Here is a 26,642-nt window from a genome sequence, read left to right as displayed (position 1 = left end):
CCTGCACCTGGGTCAGTACAATCCCAGACACACCTACAGGTTGGGTAAAGTGATTGAGAGCAGCCCTTTGGAGAAAGAGTACTCTGCTTTGGCAAGGCCCTACCTGGAGTATTGCATACAGTTTTGGTGTCCCCAGCATAATAAGAAGGACATGGAACTGTTGGAGCAAGTCCAGAGGAGGGCCACGAAATTGATATGAGGACTGGGGCACCTCTCCTATGAAGACAGGCTGAGAAAGTTGAGGCCAGTCAGCCTGCAGAAGAGAAGATTGTGTGGAGACCTTATAACAAACTTCCAGTATTTGAAGGGGCCTAGAGAGAAGACAGACCCTTCAACAGGAACTGTAGTGATAGGACAAGGAGTAATGGGTTCAAACTCAAAGAGGGAAAAATTAGGTTAGATATATTGGGTAAATTCTTTACTGTGAGGGTGGTGAGGCACTTGAACAGGTTGCCTGGAGAAATGGTGGATGCCTCATCCCAAACAGTGTTCATGGCCATGTTGGATAGGGCATTGAGCATCCTGGTCTAGTGGGAGATGTCCCTGCCCATGGCAGGGGGATTGGAAGTAGATGAACTGAAAGGTGCCTTTCAACCCAAACAATTCCATGATTCTGTGATCACCTAAAATACTCCACACTCTTCAGAAACACTTAAGAGAAAGCTGGATGTTGCTGGCAAGCACCTATTCCTTACTTCCTTTCTGTATTAAAGCTGAGGCTTATTCTGACTTGCTCAGACTCTCCCAGGTTGGTGCAGGCTGATAATATTGGTAGTCCTTTTCCCACCAGACTTTTGTTTTTCCATACCTCAATTTTATGATGATATCCTTGATAACAATGGTGAATGGTAATCATCTGCTAAATGTGGGTTGGGATTTCTGATTGTATGGGGAAAAACCTCTGAGGGGATGTAACTGCATTTCTGAAGTTTGCATCTTCTATGGGGAGGTGTGCCTTGGGACTCATAACAAATTCAGGCACCGTTCTTCTGGTTGCACGATATAGTGTGGGAGATAACTGTACATAACAGTGGAGCTGAAAATGTTTGACAGTGGCTTTAAAGGCACCTTTCATGGCTACTACTGAACTCCTCAGTGGGTGCTTCTCTAAAGGATACAAGCTGTTCACATTGTTGGTTTTGTTTTATACATCTGATGTGCAGCCCAAGCTCTTTAATATAAATGAAGAGAAACCAATGCAACCTTCCACTGTTTATAGTAGAGAACAGATTTTTTTTTCTTTTTTTCTGTTGCTGAAGATAGAGGTTTAGACTAGCACTTGGCAACCTGGAAGCTATGGCTGATTCCTTTAGTTTTGCCAAACTGGAACTCAACTCCTACAGGAAGTGGTGGGAGTTTGAGCACATCATCTTTGGCTCTGACTTTCGATTTACACTACTGTTTCTGGGAAGGTTGAAACTACTTTCTTGTCAGAAGCTGCTCAGAGTCAGAATTTGGACCTTAACACCCAAGGTCTCACATTCTCCATAATTATACCAAATGCAGAAAAAATTTATTCCTTTTTCCACAGTGCAGAGAGTTATCAACTCTTCTCTGTCACAGAAGAACCTCACTTGTAAGCCAGGAAATTATTTCATTGCACTTTCCTTCAAGTGAAATCTTTAATAAAAAAAAAAAAGAGAAAAGAAAAAACTAAAGGAGAGACAAATGGTTTTCCATGTGATTATTAGCCAAATGTTTCCAAAGCCCAGTTAAAAAGTTTCAGGTTTTATCTCTCAGTATGTTTTTCACTAGAGTCATATTTCCTGTCTTTTTGTCTAATTCGTGCTTGACAGATGTTGTATTGATGTAGTTTAGCAACAGTAGTTTTAGGTCCCAAGATACCTCTGTTCTGCATGCCATGGTTTTGTGGACCATTCTCTGCTCTGTAACCAAATTTCAGTTCCATTAAACTTAGTCTGAAGGCAGGATTTGGCTGAAGCTTTAACTAAAGAAACTTCTAATTAGAACTAAGCATGCTGCTATGTGCCTCCACCTCCATATAAAATACAGCAGAGGAGTCAAGGTCAAGGTAATAAAGGAGTCATGCTGGAAAAGCACATGTGTTGTATGAATCATCCTGTTGGCTATGCTATATTTATCTCTGTGATATCATCTCTTTTCATCGCATGGAGAACGTGTCCTGTCCTGTTCACTTACCAGTGAAATCCAGGGTCTGAACGTAGAGGGTGCACAATGTCTTTCAGCTACTACAACTTGATGTCTCGCTGAAGTAGAACTGAGCCCTCTTTATCAAGCAGCTTCCAGAAATAGGTAGTAAACAAATGAGCTAATATGGACCTTGTGGGCCAGGCTTTTGGCAATTTTCTTTTGTTGTTATGGATCAGTACATCTATTAACAACCTGATGATTTTTTTTCTTTCCTCTTGATGAGGCACTTGGAGACTGTGTCTCAAATTTAGTTTTGTCTGAAGAAAGATCTGCGTGGTCCTGAGATTAATTTTTATGCAGAGAGTTAGGGACTGCAAGCTTCAAAAAGGTCTCATTCCCTTTGGGATTTAGTTATTAGAATTTAAGCACTGCTTGCTGGCCTTTGAAAAAGTCTTGTATTTTACTGGGCAGAAATATATAGTATGCATGTGTAAAATATGTCAGAGAAAAGCCCTTCTGGGATTCACACCTGTTTCAGTTCTTCCCATGCTAGAAGTTAGTGATATGGTGGAAGTGGAGGTTTTTCCAATAGACTGAGACACTCCCCGTCTGGTTTGGGTGGTGCAGGTTGTATGAAATCACAGCTAATTGCTGGCTAAATCCCCTGCAGATTCCAGTCTCAGCCTGAATTAGGCTGTTTTGTTTAATACTAGATCGAGATTGAAACAACTACTCTCCTTGTTTGTTTTTTTTATAGTGCTAATACTGACGTCAAGATGTTTTGCAGATGCCAACTAGTCCTTCTCACTTTCCCTGTGGAGTATGCCTTGGAGTCACAGTGCTACAAGTGTTTTGTGGGTGGCAGTGTTTACATACTCTTCACTACCCCTTGCATTTTAACTGAATAAACTTCACTATAGTAGCTGGAAAGAATTATGAATTTTGGTGCAAACACGGGCATCTTTCAGTGCCAGTGGCTGAAAAGTAGTTTGGAGTTGTTCAAGTCTGTGCCTTTACAAAGTATGAAAACATAGGAAATGCTACAGAAGGTTCCTGTCAGCTGTTCCTTCAGCAGAAGGTTTCTTCAGCAGTACTGTTTTGTTTCTTAAACTGTGTTAGCCTTGCAAAGAACTTGAAAGACCAGGAATCTTTTTGCATCAGAATGCCTTATTGTTGCAGAGCATGGCTGTGTTTGTGTTATACCTCACCTGCCCAGTAGTTTGAACTCTTTTGTACAGGAACCCTGTTTTGCTCAGTCCCACACTTCGTGCTGTCATGCTGCAGCTCGTGTATTTACTTTATTCGTCTCTTCTCCCAATTCCTTGAGCTGAATGGAGTTGAATCGCTGGTTGAACAGCTGCACAGTGTCTAATGTCAGTTTTCAGAAATGGAGACTCCTTTTTCTTTCTCATTTTTGACACAAATATCTTTTGGCATCTCACAAGGTGGGATTAGCACAGGTCATGTGGGCCAGGAGGCTTTCTTCACTGTCTTCCTCTGTCTTTGCAACTGTTTTTGGCTTTCTCTTACTGTTTACTTACTGAACCACTCAGTCTTGTGCTAGTTTGAATGCCTCCATTGTCTGGACATGTTGCCAGCAGCCACAAGTCTGTGGCTCCCTGTGTGGTACTTCAGGTCTTACTTAGCTAAGGAATCTAGCTAATAATTTAATAGCTTCTCATCTGTGCCGAGTTCATTCTGCAAAGTGCTTTATTGTGAGTTGTGGAGCACACAGATGGCAGCACACTATTTATCTCCAGGCTGTCACATCTCTAGTTGTTCTCAAAATGGGGTGCCTTCACAGACTGCTGTCTGCTGAGGTCTGTGGGTTTAAAGAGCCTTTTCCAGAATAGGATTTGGTACAATGGAGAGAAAAGCAACAGCACCTGCACTTACAATGGTGGCTCAGGGGCATTAATGCTTTTCTCATGCACATGCACATGCTCTGTCAACACACGAGCACAGCAGCCTGTGGAGAGCCTTCTCAGTTTGATCTCCTTTGCCTCGCAGTTGTGGGGAGGATGGGAAGCAGTGTGCAATATCATTGTGCAGTTTATCTGGCCACTCTCTGAATGGCTGTTAGCACCCACAGCTCAGTAACTGCTGTAGTAGTTAAAACCAGCACATATTTGGGGTTAAAAGCAGGCAGAAACGTAGCTTGCCATTGAGGCTGTAAAACCTACGTTCCTTACGCTGGCAAGAGCTGCTAGTCCCATAAGGTAGGGGAGGGGAAATGAGAAGGAAGGAGTTTATAACTCAAGACTCAAGTAATCAGAAAGATTTTTATCTTTTGGCCTTTTCACTGCATCACCAAAAGAGCTCTTGGGTGGTCATAGTCCCCTTAATGCCCACCCACTACTCTGGATGACTGAATAGCCTGTAGCACTGACTGATCTTTTCCTTGGAAAGACATTTTATTCCACAGGCACTGAGATGCAGACTGATGAGTAATTGCTTTATTTTTCCTTAGGCTGAAAAGCTCAGAGCTGGATTTTTCACATTTTGACAGCATTTGGGGAAAAGATTTAACAGATCTCTGAGTCTGCTCTCATCTTTTATATCATTGGTGAACTTGGACAACGTTGGTAAGCAACTCTACACGGGCATATTTTTCCAAGTTTCTGTAGAGCTACTCAGAGTGTAGGTGGAGGCAGATGCAGTGAAGCATCAGGCTTTAGCCTGGGTCACACCTGTCACACTGTAACTGGAAAAACTCAGCAGTGATTTACTAGGGTGGAGTTGGGAAATGGAAGTTTTTGATTGCAGTTACAAGGCTGTGGTGTTGCATAAGGAGACTGTCCTCTCGCATATACTTACCTCAGTCTTTCTCCTTCTGCACTGGCTTGGGGGTGTGTCAGCCTCTGACAGCCTGAACATTCTTCTCCATCAGATGGCTGCTTTTAGGTAGCTACTTTCAGGATTTGCCCAAAGTTTTCAGTGAACATTATACCAAAAGCTTTATAGAAAGTCTGAGTCCCCCAAACCTGTCAGTATTCTTGTACGCGCCTTCTAACTCTTAACTTTGTTGTCTTATCTGTCATTTAATGAAGAAACAAGAAGACATAAAAGAAACACCTGGCAATGTGTGTGATAGGCAGTGATGAGAGCCTGTGTTGGCCCTTTCCTGAGAAATCTGCAGAGGCTTGAAAACGGTACAATCTTTACTACTGTATGCAAGCAACCCATGGTGTGACACTGGGTTTCCTTCTCAGCACAATACTGTCTCTGGAGATTAGAAAACCTCTTACATTGTACCTTCTGTGAATTATCCTTTATCTCTTTTGTGTGTCTCTTCAGGGAAAGATGCCACAGACACCTCCCTTTGCAGCGATGTTTGACAGCAGTGGCTACAACAGGAACCTGTATCAGTCAAAAGAGGACAACTGTGGAGGGCTCTATTACCATGACAACAATCTCCTGTCTGGGTCTCTGGAAGCTCTGATCCAGCACTTAGTACCCACTGTAGATTACTATCCTGATGTAAGTTTATACACCCAGATAACTATATGGCTTGGTCTGATGCATCTCCTAAAGGGGAACTGCCACATGTGCAGCAGAAGCAGAATGTGTCACTAAGGAAGGAGTTCAAGTGACTGATCAGCAACCATAGGATAAACATGCTTTACGTGAGTGCAGCATGCAATAACTCACCTAACACAGCAAGTCTAATGCTTTATTGCTCCTGTTGTAAGGTGCACAAGTGTGGTGACCCATTTATAATTTTTATTGTAATAATTTATTTTTATATATAAATTATATTATAATGTTTATTACTATAAATATTTGTATATTATAAGCCTAAACTGGCTTACTGTTTAATGGATTGTATATACCATTGACCCTTTAAATGTGCCAGGCAAGCTGAGGAGAAAGGCATGACCACCAGCATGAGAGAATGACAGTATTTATTTCAAAAACAGTTTTTAATGCCTATTTCCTATTGCGCATCTGAGGTCCATATATATCTTGCAATTAGCAGCAGAGACATTGAACTAGTACTACACTGTTTGGAACCAGCAGAGCCTGGATGTGAGAGCAGTTTGTTGTATGAGAACTTTTGGCTTGTCTAGACATATCTAGACACGTGCATTGAGACATTTTATACAATTATTAGAAAAGAAGATAAAAAAGAACTATATCAAAAATTGGGAGTCAGTTCATTACAACTCAGGAATGATAAAACTGCATCTCTGCTTGTTGAAAGACTCTGTCATATCTATTCATGTTTGTAAGACAGGATCCTTTATAACTTGGGTCAGAATTAGCAGCAGTACAGGGCTATGCTCAAGCTAGTGCTTAGCCAATAATGCTTGATGTAAACTTTAAGTATGTGGCAATTTATACTCTGGTTGGTCAAACATGATCATTTATTCCAAATTCCTAAATCTGGAACATTGAAATATCTTTCATGTGGGTGCCACAGATATTTAACTGCTGGCAATGTGGAGAGTGGAATGACTATTTTGAATATTCATCTCACAATGAGTTCCACTCATGATATATGGAAAACTGAAGAAAAATAAGAAACTTTTTCTTGTAACCTTAGAATTAGTTACTAGTTTTTATTCTGTTAAATAAAGCTATGTAGTTCCTTCCACTTTCACCAAGGACACAATCAATATCATGAGAAATGAACAGTATTTGGGGATTCTTAAATGAAGTAAAAGGTCATAGTGTGCAACTTACCAAGGTTAGACAGGCAAACACAGTGTAGTAAAGATGGTGTATGGGTCAAAATTGAGTCAGTCTAACAATCTGGTCAACTCGTATTTTTTTGTTCTTTTTATGTAGACTATTTACATCTGCAAGCAGTGTGGAAGCAGACAAGATTTCTCTGTTGGTGTTCTAAGTAGCTTGGACTTGCAGTATGAATGTTACTCCATTGTCAGGCTAAAAAGAGTTATGTAATCTGGTAATGGCTTTCTTAAAGGTTCACTGTAGAGCAAGAGAAGATCAGTTGAAATTTTTTTCTGAGTAATTTCACATAATGAGCTTGCAATAAGGCTGTGTGCAATAGGAGAGCTAAACTACCTCTGCCCTGCCTTGTTTTGGTTAAATCTTGCATAACTTGGCTCAAGCACAAGATTATAATAACACTGATTCTGGAGCAATGCTAAGTGCTTTCTTCTGTAGTAATTGCTTTTGGCACAGCCACATGCAGAGTTTTCTTCTACAGGTAGTAATGTATTGGGAACAGATTTGTTAGGAATGCATTTTGAGAAAATATCAAAATGGTGGTGATTTATCCTTTCTCTGTCTTCCTTCTGTTTGCAGAGGACGTACATCTTCACCTTTCTTCTCAGTTCACGTCTGTTCATGCATCCGTATGAGCTCATGGCCAAAGTGTGCCACCTGTGCATTGAGCAGCAGAGACTGAGTGAGCCCGGACTGGACAAGGTAAGGTCCCACACTCTCAGGGACTCCTGTCAGTTCCAGTCAAATGTCTCTACCCTGCCCAAAGCAAAATGTTCCTACTCAAGAGAGTCCCCAGTAGGATTAAAGAGATTGAAAACACGACACAGGCAACTAGAATTTGACCCTTTATTCACTGACATTCATGGGAAATTTCCACACTCCTCAGCCTGTCCTCCATGAAGGCTGTTGTTTCTGCTGCACTGTTTGTTTCTCCAATACCTGGACTAGAAACAAAAGTGCCTTTTATTTATGACATATCTTGTACTGGCCCTGCAGTGGTTGCTTTTCTTTCAGAGTTCTAAATGTCTTGACATACAGTGCCAAATTGCTGAAAAGATGGAAAGATGAGTTAAGCACATCAACGAGAATTACACCGACATGTCTTGCATGCTTAAGCTACACTTCTTGCTACAGTCTTTGCAAAGTGGCTTAGGTTGCTGGCCCCTTTGCATGAGAGTGCATGTTGTTTTGTGTCACCTCCACCACAATAGAAAATTACACAAATTAAATAAAGATACTTGAATAACTCATAGAATCATTAAGGTTGGAAAAGACCTCCGAGATCATTAAGTCCAAACTTTGACCAAATACCACTTTGTGTGCTAAACCATACCACTAAGTGCTGCATCCAGTCATGTCTTGAACACTTTCAGGGATGGCAACTCCACCACTTCCCTCAGCAGCCCATTGCAATGTGTAACCACCTTGTGAAAAAGTTCTTCCTGATGTCCAACCTGGACATCCCCTGGCACATCTTGAGGCCGTTTCATCTCATCCTATCACTAACTGCCAGGACAAAGAGGCCAAGCCCTACATAGCTACAACCTCAGTTCAGGTAGTTGTAGAGAGTAAGGTATTCCCTGAGCCTCCTTTTCTCCAGACTAAACGACTCCAGCTCCCTCAGTTGCTCCTTATATGACTTACCCTCTCAACCTTTCATCATCTCTGTTGCCCTTCTCTGGACTTGCTCCAGTGCCTCAATATCTTTCTTGTAGTGAGTGGCCCAGAACCGGACACAGCCCTTGAAATGTGTCCTCACCAGTGAAGAGGACAGGGAGACAATCACTTCCCTGGTCCTGGTGGCCACATTGGGTTTGATACAGGCCAGAATGCCACGGGCCTTGGCCACACTGAACACACTGCTCGCTCATGTTCAGCTCAGTGTTGACCAGCACCCTCGGGTGCTTTTTCATTGGGCTGCGGGTGCACTCAGTCCCTCATCCAGATCATCAATAGAGATACTAAACAGGACTGGCCCCAGAACTGAGCCCTGGAGAACACCACTGATGACCAGACAGCAACTGGGTGTGGCACATTCACCACCATTGTCCGTCCCTGGCCATCCAGTCTGTTTTTAAGCCAGCAAAAAGTGCACCTCTCCAAGCCATGGGCTGCCAACTTTTCCAGGAGATGCCACGGGAAACAGTATCAAAGGCTTTGCTGAGATCCAGGTTGACTATATCCACAGCCTTTTCCTCATCCACCAAGTGGATCACCTCATCATGAAAGGAAATCTGGTTGGTCAGACAGGACTCATCTTTCCTAAACCCACGCTGACTGGGCCTGATCCCCAGGTTGTCCTGTATGTGCTGTGTGAGCACACTCAAGATAATCTCTTCCATAACCTTCCTCAGCACTAAGGTCAGGCTGACAGGCCTGCAGTTCTTTAGATCCTCCTTCTAGCCTTTTTTGCAGATGGGCATCACAATGGCCAACCTCCCTGATGAACCAGAATTGATGAAAAATGATGGAGAGTGGCTAGGTGAGGTCTTCCACCAGCTTCCTCAGTACCCTTGGGTAAATCACATCCAGTCCCATAGACTTGTGTCTAAGTGGCACAGCAGGTCACTCCTTCCTCCTGGACTGCAGGGGGTCTATTCTGCTCCCCATCCCTCTCTACCAGCCTCAGGGGCCAGCTGCCTGGGGATAACAAGCCTTTCTGTTGAAGACCAAGGCAAAGAAGGCATTAAGTACCTCAGCCTTTTCCTTATCCTTGCTGACAGTTTTCCCCCACACATCCCATAAAAGATGGAGATTTTCCCTGGCCCTCCTTTCATTGATAATGTATTTATAAAAACACTTTTTATTATTTTTCAGAGCTGTGGCTAGATTGAGTTCTAGCTGAGCTTTCACCTTCCTTATTTTGTCTCTACATGACCTGACGACATCCTTGTAACTCTTCCTGAGTTACCTGCCCCTTCTTCCAATGGTCACAAATCCTCTTTGTTGCCCTGAGTTCCACCAAAAGCTACCTGTTTAGCCAGGCTGGTCTTTTTCCCCACTGGCTTGTCTTTCAGCACATAGGGACAGCTTGCTCCTGTGCCTTTAAGATTTCCTTCTTCAGGTGTGTCCAGGCTTCCTGAACCGCTCTGTTTTTAAGGACTGTTTCTCAAGGGACTCTCTGAACCAGTGCCTTGGACAAGCCCAAGTCCATCCTCTGAAAGTCCAAAGTAGAAGTTTTTTAGCTTCCTTCCTTACTTCACTGAGAATCAAAAATCATTTTGTGGTCACTATGCTGAAGACAGCCTCTGAACACCACATCTCCCACCAGCCCTTCTCTGTTCATAAACAGCTTTCTCAGTATATGGTGTAGTGTGTGCATAAGCCTTGGCAGAACTGGAACGTATCACTCTCATTGTTGACAATTAGTCATGAGTTACTGAAATACTAATACATGTCTTGCACCAAGACACTCCTGATAATGAGGGGAGTCACACTAAGGTTTCCACCTACCTGAGGCCTAATTTCCAGGTCAGTTAATCCAATGAGAGTCTCTTCATTGGCTTCCATGGCTATTGACTCTATCCTGTAACCCAATGCTGAATTAAATTAAGCTTAAAAATTTAACTGACATTCATACACTTACATGCCACAGTATCCTACAGAACAGAATTCTATTTCCTTTGAGTTAGATTATTTGCTGTATTGCTGTTACATGTAACATTCCTCACTACTGTTTTCAAATAGAACTGGATGCAAAAAATTGCACCGAAAATCCTACAGCTGTTGACTGAATGGACGGAGACTTTTCCTTATGATTTCCGAGATGAAAGGATGATGAGGAACCTAAAGGAGCTGGCACAAAGAATAGCCAGTGGGGATGAGGTAAGTTGCCTGTACACAAAATTATTGGATAAAAAGGCATTCTTTTACTGCTTTGATATTGCAGGTTTGTTGCTGTTTATAACATGGCATGGCTCTGGGTGGTTAAGCTAACTTATTACGAAGGTGCTGGTAGGCACATAGGCCTTGGAAGAAACCACACAGCATAAGCAGATCTCTTTCAAAGCATGGACAAGGTTTTCTCCATCTCTAAGCACATAACATAATTCCACATTGTGCAAGCAGGCACAACTTGGTGGACGTTAGTATTCATCATTTTAGTGATTCTGCATGGAAGAAGCTCGCTAAGACACCTGGAAGCCCTGCATGTCTGAGAAATCCCTATCAACACTGATAATTTCTTTGATTTGCCTAAGTAAGGTGTGTTGGAATTGGGCCTTTGATCTGTAGGTTAATGGAAAAGTTAATAGCAGATTTGGAGGAAAGTTACTAAAAGAAGACTACACCAGGAAGAATTGTCTTGAGCTTAAAGCGTTGGCTACAGACTCAAGAGGAAAGCTGTCATATTCCTTTCTCTGGATGAAGCACAGAAGGAAATCAATTGACCTTTCCCTGAGTTCTAGTTTTCAGATATAAGTTCCATGGAGGTATTATGAAATATTTTGATGCTCAACTGATGGTTGTCTTTTAAGTACCGAAATGAACTCAGCCAAAAGCCAAGGCTTATATTTGCTTAGTGGAAAGGCAATTAACAAGGTTTTAATAAGCAGATCCTTCCTGTGTAGCTGCCATTATACTAAGATTACGAAAGACACTGGAGTGGCATTTGGAAGAACTATAAACACAAAGAGCAATTACTAAATGGCATTGTGTTTCCAGCTTTCCTCAGGGGCTGGTGTTCCTTATGTAAGCTTTTGAATAAAGATATGGACAAGGCAGCAAACAGCACGTTAACAAGCAGGTAGGTAAGCTGGGAGGAGTTGAGAGTGCTGCCAAAGGCCTAGGAGGGTCTTGAGAGGCTGTAAACAAGGATGGAAGAGAACAAACTTAAGCAGCATTTGGAAGCTGAAATACATTTTGATGTTGTGGAAGGAGGGAGGAATGAAAGTATGAAATACAAATGAAAAATAGACCTAATTTGATGGCCAGGCTGAGAGGTGCTGCAAGGTAGTTAAAGGGAGCTTTGGACAATGAAGAGGCAATAGGTTTGCTCTCGCTGTAGAGGTGCCAGAAGGCCTCTTTCCCTGTACACTGCTCCTATACTGTTTTGGGTTTTTTATAGGTACTCTTAATAGGAAGGTAGGAAACTGAAGTTCAGTTCAAAAACAAGTAGTAAGATTGAGGACTCACACCCACTTGAAAAATACCCATTGGCACAAAAAGAAAGAACTGTTTAGCCTGGAGGAAGTTGAGTTGGTGGATCCAAGAGTGAAATGAAAAGAGTGAAGGGTTGCATACAGTGAAGTTTCTGGCTATACACACAGTTTAAACAGTGAAATCGTCTATTGAGGGGAAAGGCAGATGTACAAAACTGCTAGAAAATGAGCACTCGGGAGCAATCTTACTCTGACAGAAAGCTATAAACCTTTTCTAGCTCTAGCTTTGAGGGGTTTTTGACTTTGAAGTTTCCTTCAGAAAAAGGGAAAGCAAGTGCTGCAGTAAATTTACTTGTTTTATTGTGAACTATTTGGAACAGTAAATGGCAATTTCCTTGACCTTGCTTTTCTATGCATTGCTTGGATTTGTGTGAGTCATTACTTTAAAGAATACAAAAGAATCAGTGTTTCCTATTCCTGTTCACTATTGCTCTTGTACTTGTAGCTTCTTATTCCACTTCCTGAATTATTGAACTCTGGTACTATTAAGAGCTGTCAGTAAGAGTCCAGCTAAAATGGCTCACTATGCTAACATGTTGCTCCTTCAAAAAAACATCCGTGGAAAATGCTTTGGAGGGAATGGCAAATTCATAAGAATAAAGGAAATATTGCTGCCTTGGACTGACCACACTGTAGTGTGCTGCCAGTAGATTTTGAATGATCCTTTTTGCAGCCACTTGGGTTTTGTGTTAATGGCTTTAGGATGATACGTGGAATTTGGAAGAGTAACCACCTTGGTTACACATATCTATCTACTAAAGAATGGAGTCCTGCTCCTGCTTAAATTTGTCATTCCTGTTAACCTAAACTACTACATGGAAAGGCCTGCAAAGGTGAAAGAAGAGAGAGATGGTTTTGTTATCTTCTTTTTCTCAGATTCAGTGCAAGTTTTAACTCTGACTTTGGTGAAACTGATCTATAATTGCTCTAGAGAGAAGCAGGCCCTTTATTCATCATTGAATGGCCACAATTTTTTTCCTGTGGTCTTAAACAGGAGAAGATCTAGTATTTTCATTTTCTGTATTTCTTCTGATGGTTGGTAATACTTTTCAGGAAGTTGATTGTGCAGAGCTTTTCTGCTGTCCCTTGAGCTAACTGAGTCAATATTGAATCTATGACACAATCACTATTAAAATCCTCAGCTGGATTCCTTTTGATCTGATGAAATGCTAATATTACAAATTCACATAGTAGGGCTTATCTTAAGTTGGCAACAAATGCAGACATCAGCATCCGTGTGTTTTGGCGTCATGCAGACTTCAACGCTACCTCCTCGCACTTTGAAAATGTCTCACTGATTGCTTATTATCGTGACAGATGTATCGGAAGAATGTCCAGCAGCTCCTCCAGAACCTGATCCGGAAGCTTGCTGCTGTCAGCCAGTATGAGGAAGTGCTTGCAAAAATTGATGCCACATCCACAGATCGCCTCACGGTTCTAAAGACCAAGCCCCAGTCCATCCAGAGGGACATAATCACAGTCTGCAATGATCCCTATGTATTAGCTCAGCAGCTGACACACATAGAGCTTGTGAGTTGTTATACTTCCAAGAATGATATCATCCTTCCCCTCTTTTTGAAGTACAGGTTAGCATGGGATATGACTTTGCTACTTCTGTTCTTTATTTAGGAGAGACTCAATTATATTGGACCAGAAGAATTTATCCAGGCGTTTGTTCAAAAGGATCCTTTGAATAATGACAAGGTAATTGGAGCAGATGTGGAGCAGCTCTGAAATGCAGCATTTTAACATCGTGGAGCTCAGGTGCACCATGAGAGGGAAGTGAGGTCCAGCAATAAATGAGGACCAGTAGAAACAGTCTGTATAATGAAAAGGCTCTAGTATTCCTCTTAAGCATTTTGTTAATGTTTTTTTGTTTTTGGAGAACAACTCCTGGGGCTCCAAAACCCAGCCAACAAACTGACTTTTTGAAACAAAAACTTCATCCTATGAACGTTTTCTCCAGGCCACCTACAAGGCCACTTCCAGGCCAGCTGTGGTCTACAGCTGGAAGAGGCTGAGTTTAAATTTGGCTTTTGCCTTACTCATTTTCAACATCTTTTCTTCCTTTCAGTAAACTGACCTCTTCGCAGCACATTGGCAAGTGGGGCAATTTGCAGGTAGGGCATATGTCACAAAAAGGGGGCAATGAGCTCTAGATCCGTATAAGATGAAAGGCAAAGATGCAATGTTTTTAACTAGCTGCGATAGAGTTATCTCTTTGAGTGCTATGACTTTGTTTTTTGTGTTTTTCAAGATGCCTTAAGGTCTTTAAGTAGACTATGACAAAGTCACTCTATTAAAACTTGAATTAACCGTCCTCCTTAAAACTGACAAACAAAATGGTGACACAAGTTTACAATTGATTTCAGTCAGATGATCTCTGAAAATTATTTTGTAGATAAAGATCACTAAAACTGCTCCCTACCCCTTTTTAGGCAGCCCTGAGATGTGGCAGTCATTCCAAGATGCACCTGTCAGGAAAGGAAACATCCAATCAAAATGGCAGAGCTGACCTCCCAAAGTTAGGATGCAGTATGTCAACTTGTCATCAACATAATGTACCCACAGAGAGGCCTGGCCTTTGTTTTCCTTCTGCACTTGCAGAGAGCATAATGTTGTGTCAGCCATGTACTCCACTGCGGGACAGGAGTAAGGACTGAAACAGTGTTCATGTTCAAAGAAGCTCTAAGCAGATACTTAGATTTGGTTGTTTGCATAAGTCTATCCTAAGTCCTGAAAGTATCTCAAGTAGGACTTAAAGCACATGATGGATTTCACATGCCTGCTCAAGTGCTTCACTGGGCCAGCAGCTCAGAACATGCTCAAATGCCATCACTGCTGCTTTCCCTCTAAGCTTTTTGTCACTTTGGATAATTGTGTTATTCCTGGTTGCTTGACAGTGTTTGGGGATGGCAAGGCAGAAAGCCAAAAGGTAAAAGATGAAAATTGCACTCAAAGTCGCTATTTTTCTTTTATCTGTAGAGCTGCTACGGAGAGCAAAAGAAGGCTCGGAATCTTGAAGCCTATGTGGAATGGTTTAACAGGCTCAGTTACTTGGTTGCAACAGAAATCTGTATGGTAAGCAAGAACTTTTTTTGCTGAAGGATTTTGTTATCTAAAACTGAAGGTTTTATAGGTTTGGTGCCTCTTGGACTTCTCATTCTCTCAGCTCTGTACTATTTCACATTTGGGTGAAGTTAGCACATGCCTGAAGAGGAAATAAGTTCAGTGTTTTCAGCATTGTACTGGTGTGTCAGCCTTGTTCCTGTGGCACAGTGGCGATGTTACGCTGGGTTAACCTTCTCGGTACAGGAGTGCATCTGGCCTGTAGTTCTCTCCTGTGAAAGCCCCTTGTGAATGGACACTCTGCTCTGCTCTACTTTTCTTCATATCCTTCTTCTTGGCAGAGCCTGTTGTCCTTACTGTCTGCCTGCCTGGTATCTGGGTTGTCTTTACTGTCCTGAATGCTTTTGATCACAATCGTGTGGCTTCTTCTACATGCAGAGAATTGTGTGAAACTGTGGTACATGTGGAAGAGACTTTTAACAGGGGTGCTGTTTCTTTTGGGGATCTGTCAGTGCACTGTTTGCTGATGAGCTTAACACTAAAATGGCATCTCTTGCAGCCTGTGAAGAAGAAGCACAGAGCAAGAGTGATAGAATATTTCATTGATGTGGCACGAGAATGTTTTAACATTGGCAACTTTAACTCCTTAATGGCCATTATTTGTAAGTATGCATGCTGAGATATGTCCCTGTTTGAATATGGACAAAGGAAGCACAGTGCTTTACACTAAAGTCTGTTGCTTGGCTTAGTCAGCAGCATGAAGTTGGGAGGGAAAGTGTTGGAGAACTGCTCAACACTGTTGTAGTGCTATGTGTGTAGTACAAATTACTCAAAACCAAAGTTTTCATTGCAACTGTTCAGAGATCTAAATCCCTACCTTTTTAAACCAACTTCAGTGCTAAATTGAATAGTAACTTTTCCTGTAATATCAAGGATCAATGTCTTCCATTATTTCTGTCAGGCCATAAATATTCTGGTGGTTTAAAAATTTTACAGCTCTTTACATCTGATAGGAAAAAATTGGGAATTTTTTTTTTAATTTGAAATGTGAGAACTTCATAGTTATGTGTAGCTTTCAAAGAGTATGTAAGACATGGTGTTGGGAACACTCATTTGAGCTTTTCTGCTGTATACTCATTTCATCAAATCCATATTAAATAATGTCATAGCATTTTTTCAGAGCTTTCATTCTGTAAGAGGTGCAGATTTTGTTTCCAAGGTTGTTTTGGAATGTAAAGAAAACAACTAGTTCAATTTCTTGAGTAGCTTTGTTAAAAATATTGTTAATAGGTCCTTTGCTTTAGAAATATTTACTAGTCCTAGTTACTGGAAAAAAATGTTAATAATACTCCAACAATCTCTTTCTCTTATATCAAGCTGGCATGAACATGAGTCCTGTGTCTCGATTAAAGAAAACCTGGGCTAAAGTGAAGACAGCCAAATTTTATATTCTTGAGGTAAGGTTGGCTAATATTTGAACAGGGGATTGTTAATAGCATTTTGCTTTTAACTGCTCTAAAATATGAGTTTGGCTTCAGTATGGCATGTTTAATTTAGTGTATTTGTGGAAATTGTCCAGCTGACTGCTCTTTTGAACTGGAAGAAGGAAACTGAAGTTTGTTTGTTTGGGCTTTTTACTTCCCAAACCTACTTCCTAAGAATTATGAAAACAAAGAGTAAGCCCTTTAAAGGGAGATACATTTAAGAGGGATTGTATAGATTGACCTTATGCTGTTCTGCCTTTGAAAATCAAGTTGAGCTGTAAGGCAGCTGCCTTGCACTTTCAGAGAATTTTGTCTTGAATTAATTGATTGACAGTTACCTTCAGGTAGCAGAAAACTTGGTCAAAGATCATGTAGGTGCAGCACTGTACGTGTTTGTGATTTACCCAAGAGATTATTTGCCAGCTACTTAATTATCCTGCTGTAAATGACAATCAGTTCATTCAGGCTGTTTATTAGTAAGGTAAGATAATGTTTTGTGCTTGACACAAGCATGAAATATTTATTAATATCATCAGGAGGTTTGACTTGTATTATGGCAACAAATTAAAACTGGATCGCTGCAGCCAACTCACACTTCCATCCCCCACCCTTGGGTGGAAAATAACCTTCCTTACCTTAAGGGTGGCTGCACAGCTCAGGAAGTTGCTCGTAAGATTACAGCCCTATTTCCTTTGACCTGGTTGTGCAGGCTGGACTTTGCTGGTTCAGGTCATGCTTTGTGAGCCATGCAGTGATCCCAATCATTGAGGTGCAGCAGCTGGTGAGCAGTGGAGCCGTGAGGTGGGGCACTAATAACTTTAGGTGTCTGATCTTACTTTGCCACTGCAACTGGATCAGCTCTGAGAAACCTGCATACTAGGAAGAGCAGAGTATTAGTGCCAACCCATTGTTTTCTCAGTTTCATGATTCTGACTTTTGAATTAAAGATGAGAGACCTTCTTTGTGGAGAGAGAAAGAAGGTCCATCAAGTCTGCCTTTTCTTTCCTGCCCCTGACTTGTATTGGATCCCTTGTTGTGCTAAGTGAACACTGTTTAGAATCAGGTTAGAACCTGATCAAATGAACAGATAAAGAGACCCACAGACATCTAAAAAAAGCTGTACTTGTGGTGCTGTTCAGAAGACCTTTTCTTTTATAAAACAGTTGCACAATTGAAAAGGGATTGTTTGTGGTGATGCTACTGCCTCATTATTTAAATTTCTTTATGCCTTGTAGCATCAGATGGACCCTTCTAGCAATTTTTATAATTACCGAACTGCTCTGCGTGGAGCCACTCAGAGGTCCTTGACAGCTCATAGCAACAGAGAGAAGGTATGTTTACAAATTACTTGGCAGGAGGCAAAATGAAATGTGCTTGTTAAGTTGCATGGCAAACTTTTATCTTGGAATTCTGATTCTCAGTAGCTCTACTCCTGGTGGAATTGTAAAAAGCTCCTTAGGTTACCAGTTCAGTTTGGTGCTGACTGAAAGCTGCAAACATTAAATAAAAACTTTGATTGTTTAAATAAAGTAAATATATATATTGCCTCAGCTTTTTTTTTTTTTGACAAAGAACTATATCTCACAAACCAGTAAAACAGATGGAAAAGCTAGGGGCTGAAATGAGAGTGCTTGTAATTTGCTCTTAGAGCTGCTACTTGTGCTAAATTTTAAGTGGTTTATGACTGAGGGTGGAAAAGCTTTAAAACTTGCTCAGAAAAGGTATTCTTAAATTTAGACAAAGCTGTGGAGCTGCCTTCCTGTGTATAGTGTTTAGATGAACTTTAAATATACTCTGAGATTTTTTAGTGGAAATGGTGGCGTAATCAGGTGTTTGTGTAATGCACTGGGCTAAAATCCACCTTCCAGATTCAAGAGCAACTGTGAACTATGCCTTGATACAGGTGGGATCTTTCTTTATTCTTAAAATAAATTAACTTCTGAAAAATAAACTGTATTTTTTCATACATTGATGAAGAATCTCCATTTTAGTTCTTGTGGAAAGGAACCAAATAGCTTCATAGCTCCTTTCCACTTATAAGCAGTTGCTTCTCAACTGCTTATAATGTTAGGACTATGTTTAATAAACCTGATCTTGTTGCTCATAGAATAAACTACCAGGCAGATGAAGAAAATCCATGTGCTGTTTGCTGGTCTATACTGTTGTTATATGTGGAATTTTTTCCTAAGTCCTAAGGATCTGTTCACATATTTTTTAAAATATTAGAAGTTTAAGTAAGATGATTACATCTTTTCAGAGAAAAGTGAATTTAAGTCTTCAAAGAAAGAACTTTACAGATATTGAAATAGTGCAGTGAAGTCTTCCATGGAAATAGCAATGTGGCATTTGTTTTATCCCCAGTTGTAGCAAGGATGTTTAGCTGTGAAAATTTTTATAGCATGAAAATTAAAATAGAATAAGAATGTGAGAATGTTCCAGAATTCTCCAAAGAAAAATACTTTGTTTTGTTCAATTGGCAGGAAAGGCTTCATTTTCAGCCAGCGAGTGTCAAGGTTCAATTTCTTGCATGAGCTCGGGGAGTTGTAGTTCAAAAACCATTTGTGCTGATAGCCCCAAATTTTCCCTGCTGTGCTTTAATGCATCTCCCCCTGTTTACCAAGCAAGTCCTGTCAAGAGGGAAAGCTGCACTTCAAAATACCCTGCAGGGATTACTTGCAAGAAGTAGGCACCTTTGAGCATTTCTCTTCTGGAATCTGCAAGGAAGAATGAAAAATTGAAAACAAGAGGGACATGACATAGAAACAAAATGTTAAGCATATTATTGTTCTAAACAGGTCTCACAGCCACAGCTGACAAGCAGTGAGTTGCTAATGAGTACTTTGGTTGTGACCTTGAGGGAGCTATGTGCCAAGAGAAGTTCAAGTTAATGGAGGCAGTTTGGCACAAAGCTGAAAAGAAAACTATTGGGATTAGCTTGCCATTCCAGGGAGGACTTCTTTTGTGGAGAGACGTCATGTATTTCAAAATGCATTCAATACAGAATTTTTGTGTGGTGAGAGAGAGATATCACAGAGACCTTAGTCCTTCAGTATTTTGCTTATCTTTTGTATCATGCATCTTCCTTTTATTTTCTTCTGGAGCATTATGTCTCAACTCAGGACCAGACTGAGAATAATGTTGTTCTTTCCTTAGATCGTAATACCTTTCTTCAGCCTCTTGATCAAAGATATTTACTTCCTCAATGAGGGTTGTGCCAATCGTCTTCCAAATGGGCATGTCAATTTTGAAGTAAGTAGAGCACCATGGGATGAGGTCTTGATACAGGGTCAGCCCCTTTAACAGAAAACTGAATCATATCATGGTTCAACTTCCACTGGATTCTGGGAACAGCAAAATTAGACTGGAATTTGACTATGTCTGTTATTTCTCAGAGGAGCTGGGAGGTAGTCAGGAAAAAACAGTTTTACTGAAGATTGTGTATTTATAGAACCTTCAATATTCATATTTTTCAGTGGGGAAAAAAGTCAGAACTTTTTTCTAGTGCTAAAATTCATCTCAACATTTCAATTCATAGGTTTATTACACTTAATGATAAAATCATTCAAATTAGTATTTTAGAGATTATTTTTTAATTCCTTATGTGAAAAGTGAGTTCCTTCTTTGACAAGATATATAGGCAGTATTTTCATGCTGTAAGTCACAGATTGTCTCTGAAGAAACATGACAGAGCAACAGAAGGAGTTCTGAGTCTCTTGTCTTTCAGTAGCTCTGCCTCTGACTTCATGTTTGTTATCTGACAGTGTGGCTTACCCAAGCGTTTTTTTCTGGTTCTTTCAGTTTTTAAGGAGCCTGGGTCATTCACACAAAATTACAGTGCATTCTACTTGTAGTCATTGACCTGAATTAGCCTGACTCCAAAGCTAAACTATGCAATAATCTGGAATGTCCTTTTGCTCAAGGAATCCCTGTGCACTTGAGGCATGGTAAATTTAATTGAAAGAGTGTATCAGTGAATGGCATCAAAATGCTACATGGAGAATGTTTATTTTTGATATAAATTTCCAGGAAGAAAATAGAGCATTTCAGATTAACTAACTAACAAAAAAAATCTGGATTTTGAAATGTCAGTATTAAACATCTAGAGACTTCTGATGTGAAAATCACTAAGTATTCCATTGCAAAACAAAAAGCATGAGCATCATCAAAGGTAAAGGTTGGCATAAGGAGTGTTACTAGCTCCTTGAAAAGAAACTAAATGCTGTTCATGATATACTAATTTGTATTTATAAATAACAGCCATTTTACCAAGGTGAAGGAGTGGGAAGTTACTGCTGTTTGAAACATAAACACAAAAGTTAGAAGCTGAGTTGTTGAGTCAGATCATTTTCAATTCTGTCTTAAAAGCTGGGAACAGTCCAAGGCTTGGACTCAAAACTAAGATATCTCTCTCTTCTTAAATTGTTCAGAGTAAGTAGTACAGTTCAATATATAGCATCCCTTCTGTTTTCTATTCTGACAGAAATTTTGGGAATTGGCAAAACAAGTCAGTGAATTTATGACATGGAAGCAAGTGGAGTGTCCTTTTGAAAGGGATTGGAAGATTCTGCAGTATTTGCTCACTATTCCAGTCTTCAGTGATGATGGTAAGGATCTCTGGACTTCCTCCAGGTCTGGTGTCACTGGCTACTGCTTATGTCTTTCCATGTTAAGTTGTGGCTTCCTCATAGTAAATAAAGACTTTGCCTTGACACATCTCTGTCTGGCAAGTAAAAAACCCTTCTCCCTTACAAATGGGAGAGAAGATAAGATTTTTCTTTTATATGCATGTGGTCTGTGATAATCAACATAGCCCTTTTCTCTGAAATGGAATAAACAAAATTTATTTGGTCCCTATAAATATCATGTGAAATGTGTTTATATGGACTTTCAGGAGACTTTGCACTAAAAGGTGCTGCTTGAGAAAGAAAACAGGACTTCACTGGTTACTTACAAAGCAACATGTCCCTGGGCTCTTTTATTTTTCTTTTGAGTGCTTTCTTGTACTCATGCTTTTGAGTTTCCACTGGTTGGTTTTTTCCCCCCTTGGGGTAATCTTTGTTCTCATGCACAGTTTGTTAGTATCGTCAGGATGCAATTATAAGCGATGCTATACTTCCTAATGGGATTCTGAAGCCCTGATCTGAGGGATGGATAATGCATGCCTGCTTCATTTAACTCAGTCCACTTTTCAGGGAAAGCAAATTTTAAAATGCCAGTAGGCCTAACATAATATATTTGCTTGTGATTGCAGCACTTTACTTGGCTTCCTATGAAAGCGAAAGTCCCGAGAATCACGTTGAAAAGGACAGATGGAAGACATTAAGGTTTGTGTCCAGAGGTTACCCGGATCAATAAACAAATAGAATGGGATACAGAGCAAGCATCAAACAGTTAAAGCCAAATGGCACACTATACTACATGTTTCAACAGATGGAGCACAGTATCATTGTAAATCCCCCCTCCAATCTGGGACTCTTGGAAAAATATAGAACAATCAGTCTTTATCTTAAACCCTCTCAGTCTTCCTTTCCCTTATGAAATGGGAATTAGCATAAGTAATTTTGTATCTTAATTTCTTGTGTTACTCAGTGTAGGAAAAAGGTACTTAATAAAATCCAAGAAATCTCTATTTCCTCACAAGTACTATACAGAGCACTCTGGTTTCCAAGCAGATGTTTTCGCAGCTACTGCATCCCTTTATGCACCAGCCTTTCAGACAAGGCTGAGGTTCTCACAAAGATCACTCTAGGCCAAATGTATTCATGAAACCAGTTAACAATTTAGAGGCCAGGCTGGGAAAAGCAAATTTCAGCAAAATCACATTTTTGGCTTTTCTTCTGCTGGTTGAATATAGCCTCATAAAGTCTTTCATTTTACTAATCACAGAAGGATACATGAACCACTATGGCATTGTTTTAAACCATGCTTTTTCAATTGAATTTTAATTTTTCTTTTTTTTTTATTTTTTAAGTTGAATTCATGGCAGAAGAGAAAAGTAATCAGGTGCATAGAGACACAGAATTAAACAGGTGTAAGAATAGCCTATGTTTTCATCCCTAAGCTATACATTCACTTTAGTCTTAAAACTACTGATATGACAAGGAACTGACCATTGGTCAGGTGTCCTTGTCAGTGTTTCAGGCAGCTGATATGTTAACACCTAGAGGTACCCGTGGATATAATATCCCAGCTCTTCAGATCCACTCTGCAGCACTGCTAAGAGACACCAAACACCACAATCTTTAGGATTCTTCTCAGACCATGTTGGTTTTTCTTGGAATATCACAAGGGAATGTAACAATTGCATTTGATTGATTCCCATTATTTTGAAGAGAAGACAGAAAGAGGAAATTACCCACAGAGGGCACAGAGATTTCACATTACAGTGCGTGGCAAGATGAAAATCTGTAGTAATACAAATCTCAGCTTCCCAGGATCCTTTTCGTAGGCGCTCTGAAACTGTCTGAGAAGATTTGCATCATTCTAATGATTGTCTTTACCTGTTTACGTTTCCCTCTTCCTTTCAGGTCAGCGCTTCTGGGCAGAGTCTAGTGCACAAAACGTCTGCTGTTGCTGCGTTATGTGGATTACCAAGGGGCATGGCTTGGTTTATTTTTCTGTACACTGAGTGGCATTCAAAGTGATGAACAATGTGCAGTCAATTGCGATATTGTGTCAGCAAAGATGAAAGAAGTTAACTCAAGAACAAACAAGCAGCTTCTAACATCTGACAGACGAGATAAAATCCCATCCCACTCAGCTGTGATTCAGGCTTAAGTATTGATTGAGAACAGCGCTGACAGAATCCTTTTGAAGATCTTGGATGCCGCCTATGAATCATTTCACACCTGGATGGAATATTCTTTCCTTTTCTTTTGCTGCAGCTTGCTGCTGCAAGGACTCTGCAGAGTTCACAGCAGATTATGGAGGAGAAATATTCACCATTTCTTTCAGTGAAACCCAAGTCTGCATTGAAGAGCTCCCATTCCTAATAAGCTGAGTAAAGCCCAGAAGTCTGCCTGGTCAGGATTGCTAAGAAGGGAAAGGACTGGACACAACAAATTGGCTGTTGAGGAGAATTTCTCTCCAGCACTATAATAGTGGCTGTGTTTTTTTCTTTTTCCAATATGTTTTTGAGTTCGCTGCTGGTAGGCAAACTCATTATTATTTTAAGTTATTTAAAGAATATAAAGTAATAAAAATCAAGGGTGTGGTAGAAAGTTTACCTGTTATAAAAAGATAGTAGCTATGTAGCTCTACAACTTCTAGGGCAGTGTTTTCTTTTTTCACTTCTTTGCAACTAACCACTACATGTTACAGACATCATAATTTTTACTGTATAGTTTTGTTACTCTGATTTTCCATACTTGACCTTCTTACATTAGGTTGAACAAGCTGACTTTTCTAGAATAGTCTTTGAGAAACTGATGTACAAACTTCATTGAAATATGAAAGTATTTCACTCAGTAATTTTTATTACTGCTTTTTTTTTTAAAGGCTAACAGTAGAGAACAAAATCCACTTTGACTGAAACAGCATGATACCAAAAAGAACAAAAGGGGCTTCTTCTCAAATACAGCTATGAACAAACCAGTCTTCCTGTGTGTTTGCTTTAGGGATTATGTTTATGGGGTATTGTCACTGTGTTACATTCCTAATAAGTTTTTCGTAGCTCTGAATACTTGGTCACTATCTATCCTAGGATGAACCTGATGGGAAAAAAAATAAACATAGAGCTGTAGATCACCCTGGATGCCAAATCAATAGGCAAAAGTACATACTTGGCAAAACTACTATTCTGCCACTGTTATTTAAAAAAAAAAGGAAAATAAATAAGAATAAATATATGTATTTGTTGTGCTGCATCTGTTGAGTTTTCGGATAAGCTGGTTTTTATATTCTATCTGTGCCTTTTCAGGCAAGAACATTAATTTTGAATTCTGTAAGAAATGCTGAAGCAGCCTTCATCGACAGGGTTACTGTCCTTAACTACAGCTTATTTGCTGGTACAAGGTGCTGGAAGTCACTGAGTTACATATTCCATAAGGACCAGTGATTCGAAGGAATCCACTGCACAGTAGGCACTGTATAGAAAAGCACACCTTTATTCAGCTGGGGCACATGTAGGGGTGAGCACCTCCATATGCATGTCTGACGTGTTAAAATTCGAGGGGTTTTTATACTCTGGAACAAACAAGTTCTGAATTTATCTATCTCATACATCCTTTGTGGGTCGGTACAAAGTTCAGTTTGTGGTTATCTTATCTAACTATACATTCAGTTCCTGTGTCCTCCACTTGCTATGACATAGTCATTGCAAACAATAATATTTCAAACAGCTACACACCAGGTCCTTTGTAAAATCATTGATTACCACTGCTATGTGCTGAAGTACTATTTTTCCAGGTTTTATCCTACCCTTTCAGTTGTAGTTTTCCTACCTTTTTCATCTCTTGATCTGCCAATCCATTGTCCCTTTCCTGGTCTGTTGATGTCCTCTGCAGTGCCTTGATAATTGGACAGACTCAAGCAGCTTTAAGATTTCTTCAGCATGCTTTATCTGTTTTCCTTACGATGTGAGCAATGCTCTTTCTTTCCAGACTGCTCTGTGGGCATGCACTGCCACAGAGGCATATTTTGAGTCTGCCCATATATTAAGATCTTTTCCCTGCCCTAGTTGTAATGCTCTGGTGAGTGCAATTATTTCTGACTTTTGTGCAGAGGTGCTGGCAGGCAGCACCTGTGCCTCGATAACATGATCTAAAACCATTACTGCGTACCCTGCCTTGCAGGTTCTGTTTTTCACACAGTTGGTTCCATTGGTGATCCATGATTCTGCTTCAGACAGTGGAATATCTTTTAAATCTGGTCAGCTGGAATATGTTGATTTTTTTGAGGCAGTCATTATGTACTGGTCCCCATGTGGGCATTGAACTGGACAAAAAGGGGGCTGGATTGACAATGTTAATGGTGATGATTTCAGCATCAGCTTGTTCTAGTAGGATGGCTTGGTGAGGTCTTTCCCAAGTTCCCCTCTACATCCTTCTCCTGCTCTTGAGGCTTATAGGCAAGATTTAGTCTATGTAGAAAGGCATGGAAAACTGAGTATTCTTCGTCCATACCTTCTGGAAGTAGGATATGATAATAAGGTGCTGAAATGACCTCCCATAATGAAACATTTTCATCTCCATTAACCTGGTTTTTTCACATTTTTAGTTCTAGCCAAAAGCAGAGGGCTGAACAAAGTGTTATCTTACCTGTAAAAAGAACTTCCCTTTTTCCCCCCTCCACTGTAACAGTTTGACTGCTATCCTGGTTTAGAAATGGATTTGCTATTTCTGCAGTTGGAATGAAGCCTTTGTAAATAAAAGGAGAAATAGCATTACTCAGCCTCTGTCCAGAGAGTGGACTCTCTATGTTGTCTAGTGGGCCAGAAAAGGCTGCACATACCAAAGAGGAGCTTTGGTATGGAGAGAGCTCAAGGTGGCTGCTGCAATGGCACAGAAGCTGGGCAGCAGGTGCAGGAGCCTGTGACTGGTGCTTGAAAGGGAAATGCAAATTCCATGGCCTCAGGCAAGCCAGGGGCTGCTCCTGTGGCCATTATTGAACTGTATTTGATGTTAGATTGTTAGTATGCACTGTGGCCTCTGCTACATCATTCGGTTTAGCCACTGTGCTGAGCTTAAATTTTGAACATCCTGAGCTGCTGTCAGACTCTTGAACCACTGGCTTGGAAATAGCCATTCAAAACTGTCTGTAGCAAGTAAGAGAGAAAATGACTAAATCTTCTGTGGTCAACTGGCTTCTAAAGAAAACATCACAAATTCTCTGAAGTGATAAGTTGCAAGAACTCATTAATTCTACAAGCTGAGTGTTCAGACAGGACTGAAAATCCCAGTGCTGACAGATTCTCAGTGCTTAAGGGGGATGGAAGCAACACTGATGTCTCTTTTATAAATGGCTCAAAAATTACTCATTTCTTTGTGAAGAACTTTCTTCTTGTGGTACAGAGACAAAAACTCTGTGTCTTATGGACACATGCGAACAAACATGTTCAAAAGAGTCTAGATGTCTGGCTAAGCCCATGAGAATAGTACCTCTCCTTATCATCCAGCTATTTCCC

General features: G+C 40.4%; 2 protein-coding genes across 2 annotated transcripts in view; both read left to right on the top strand.

Moving 5' to 3' along the window:
• Nucleotides 1-24,348, top strand: part of RASGEF1B (RasGEF domain family member 1B) — a 32,953-nt gene extending 8,605 nt beyond the window's left edge. The window contains exons 2-14 of the mRNA XM_071555812.1: nt 5,410-5,592; nt 7,387-7,509; nt 10,495-10,632; nt 13,284-13,496; nt 13,596-13,670; nt 14,952-15,047; nt 15,595-15,697; nt 16,413-16,492; nt 17,755-17,850; nt 19,673-19,768; nt 21,000-21,123; nt 21,771-21,843; nt 23,047-24,348. Of these exons, the coding sequence (XP_071411913.1) occupies nt 5,416-5,592; nt 7,387-7,509; nt 10,495-10,632; nt 13,284-13,496; nt 13,596-13,670; nt 14,952-15,047; nt 15,595-15,697; nt 16,413-16,492; nt 17,755-17,850; nt 19,673-19,768; nt 21,000-21,123; nt 21,771-21,843; nt 23,047-23,071 (1,419 nt within the window). The 5' untranslated portion in view covers nt 5,410-5,415 and the 3' untranslated portion in view covers nt 23,072-24,348. The remainder of the gene's footprint in view (nt 1-5,409; nt 5,593-7,386; nt 7,510-10,494; nt 10,633-13,283; nt 13,497-13,595; nt 13,671-14,951; nt 15,048-15,594; nt 15,698-16,412; nt 16,493-17,754; nt 17,851-19,672; nt 19,769-20,999; nt 21,124-21,770; nt 21,844-23,046) is intronic.
• Nucleotides 23,586-26,642, top strand: part of PRKG2 (protein kinase cGMP-dependent 2) — a 40,641-nt gene continuing 37,584 nt past the window's right edge. Inside the window, exon 1 of the mRNA XM_071555811.1 lies at nt 23,586-23,667. The gene's annotated coding sequence lies outside the window, so the exon portion shown is untranslated. The remainder of the gene's footprint in view (nt 23,668-26,642) is intronic.

Source organism: Pithys albifrons, chromosome 5 (genome assembly GCF_047495875.1).
Source record: "Pithys albifrons albifrons isolate INPA30051 chromosome 5, PitAlb_v1, whole genome shotgun sequence".
In the NCBI taxonomy this organism is placed as follows: Eukaryota; Metazoa; Chordata; class Aves; order Passeriformes; family Thamnophilidae; genus Pithys; species Pithys albifrons.
This window is presented reverse-complemented; position numbering and strand designations above follow the sequence as displayed.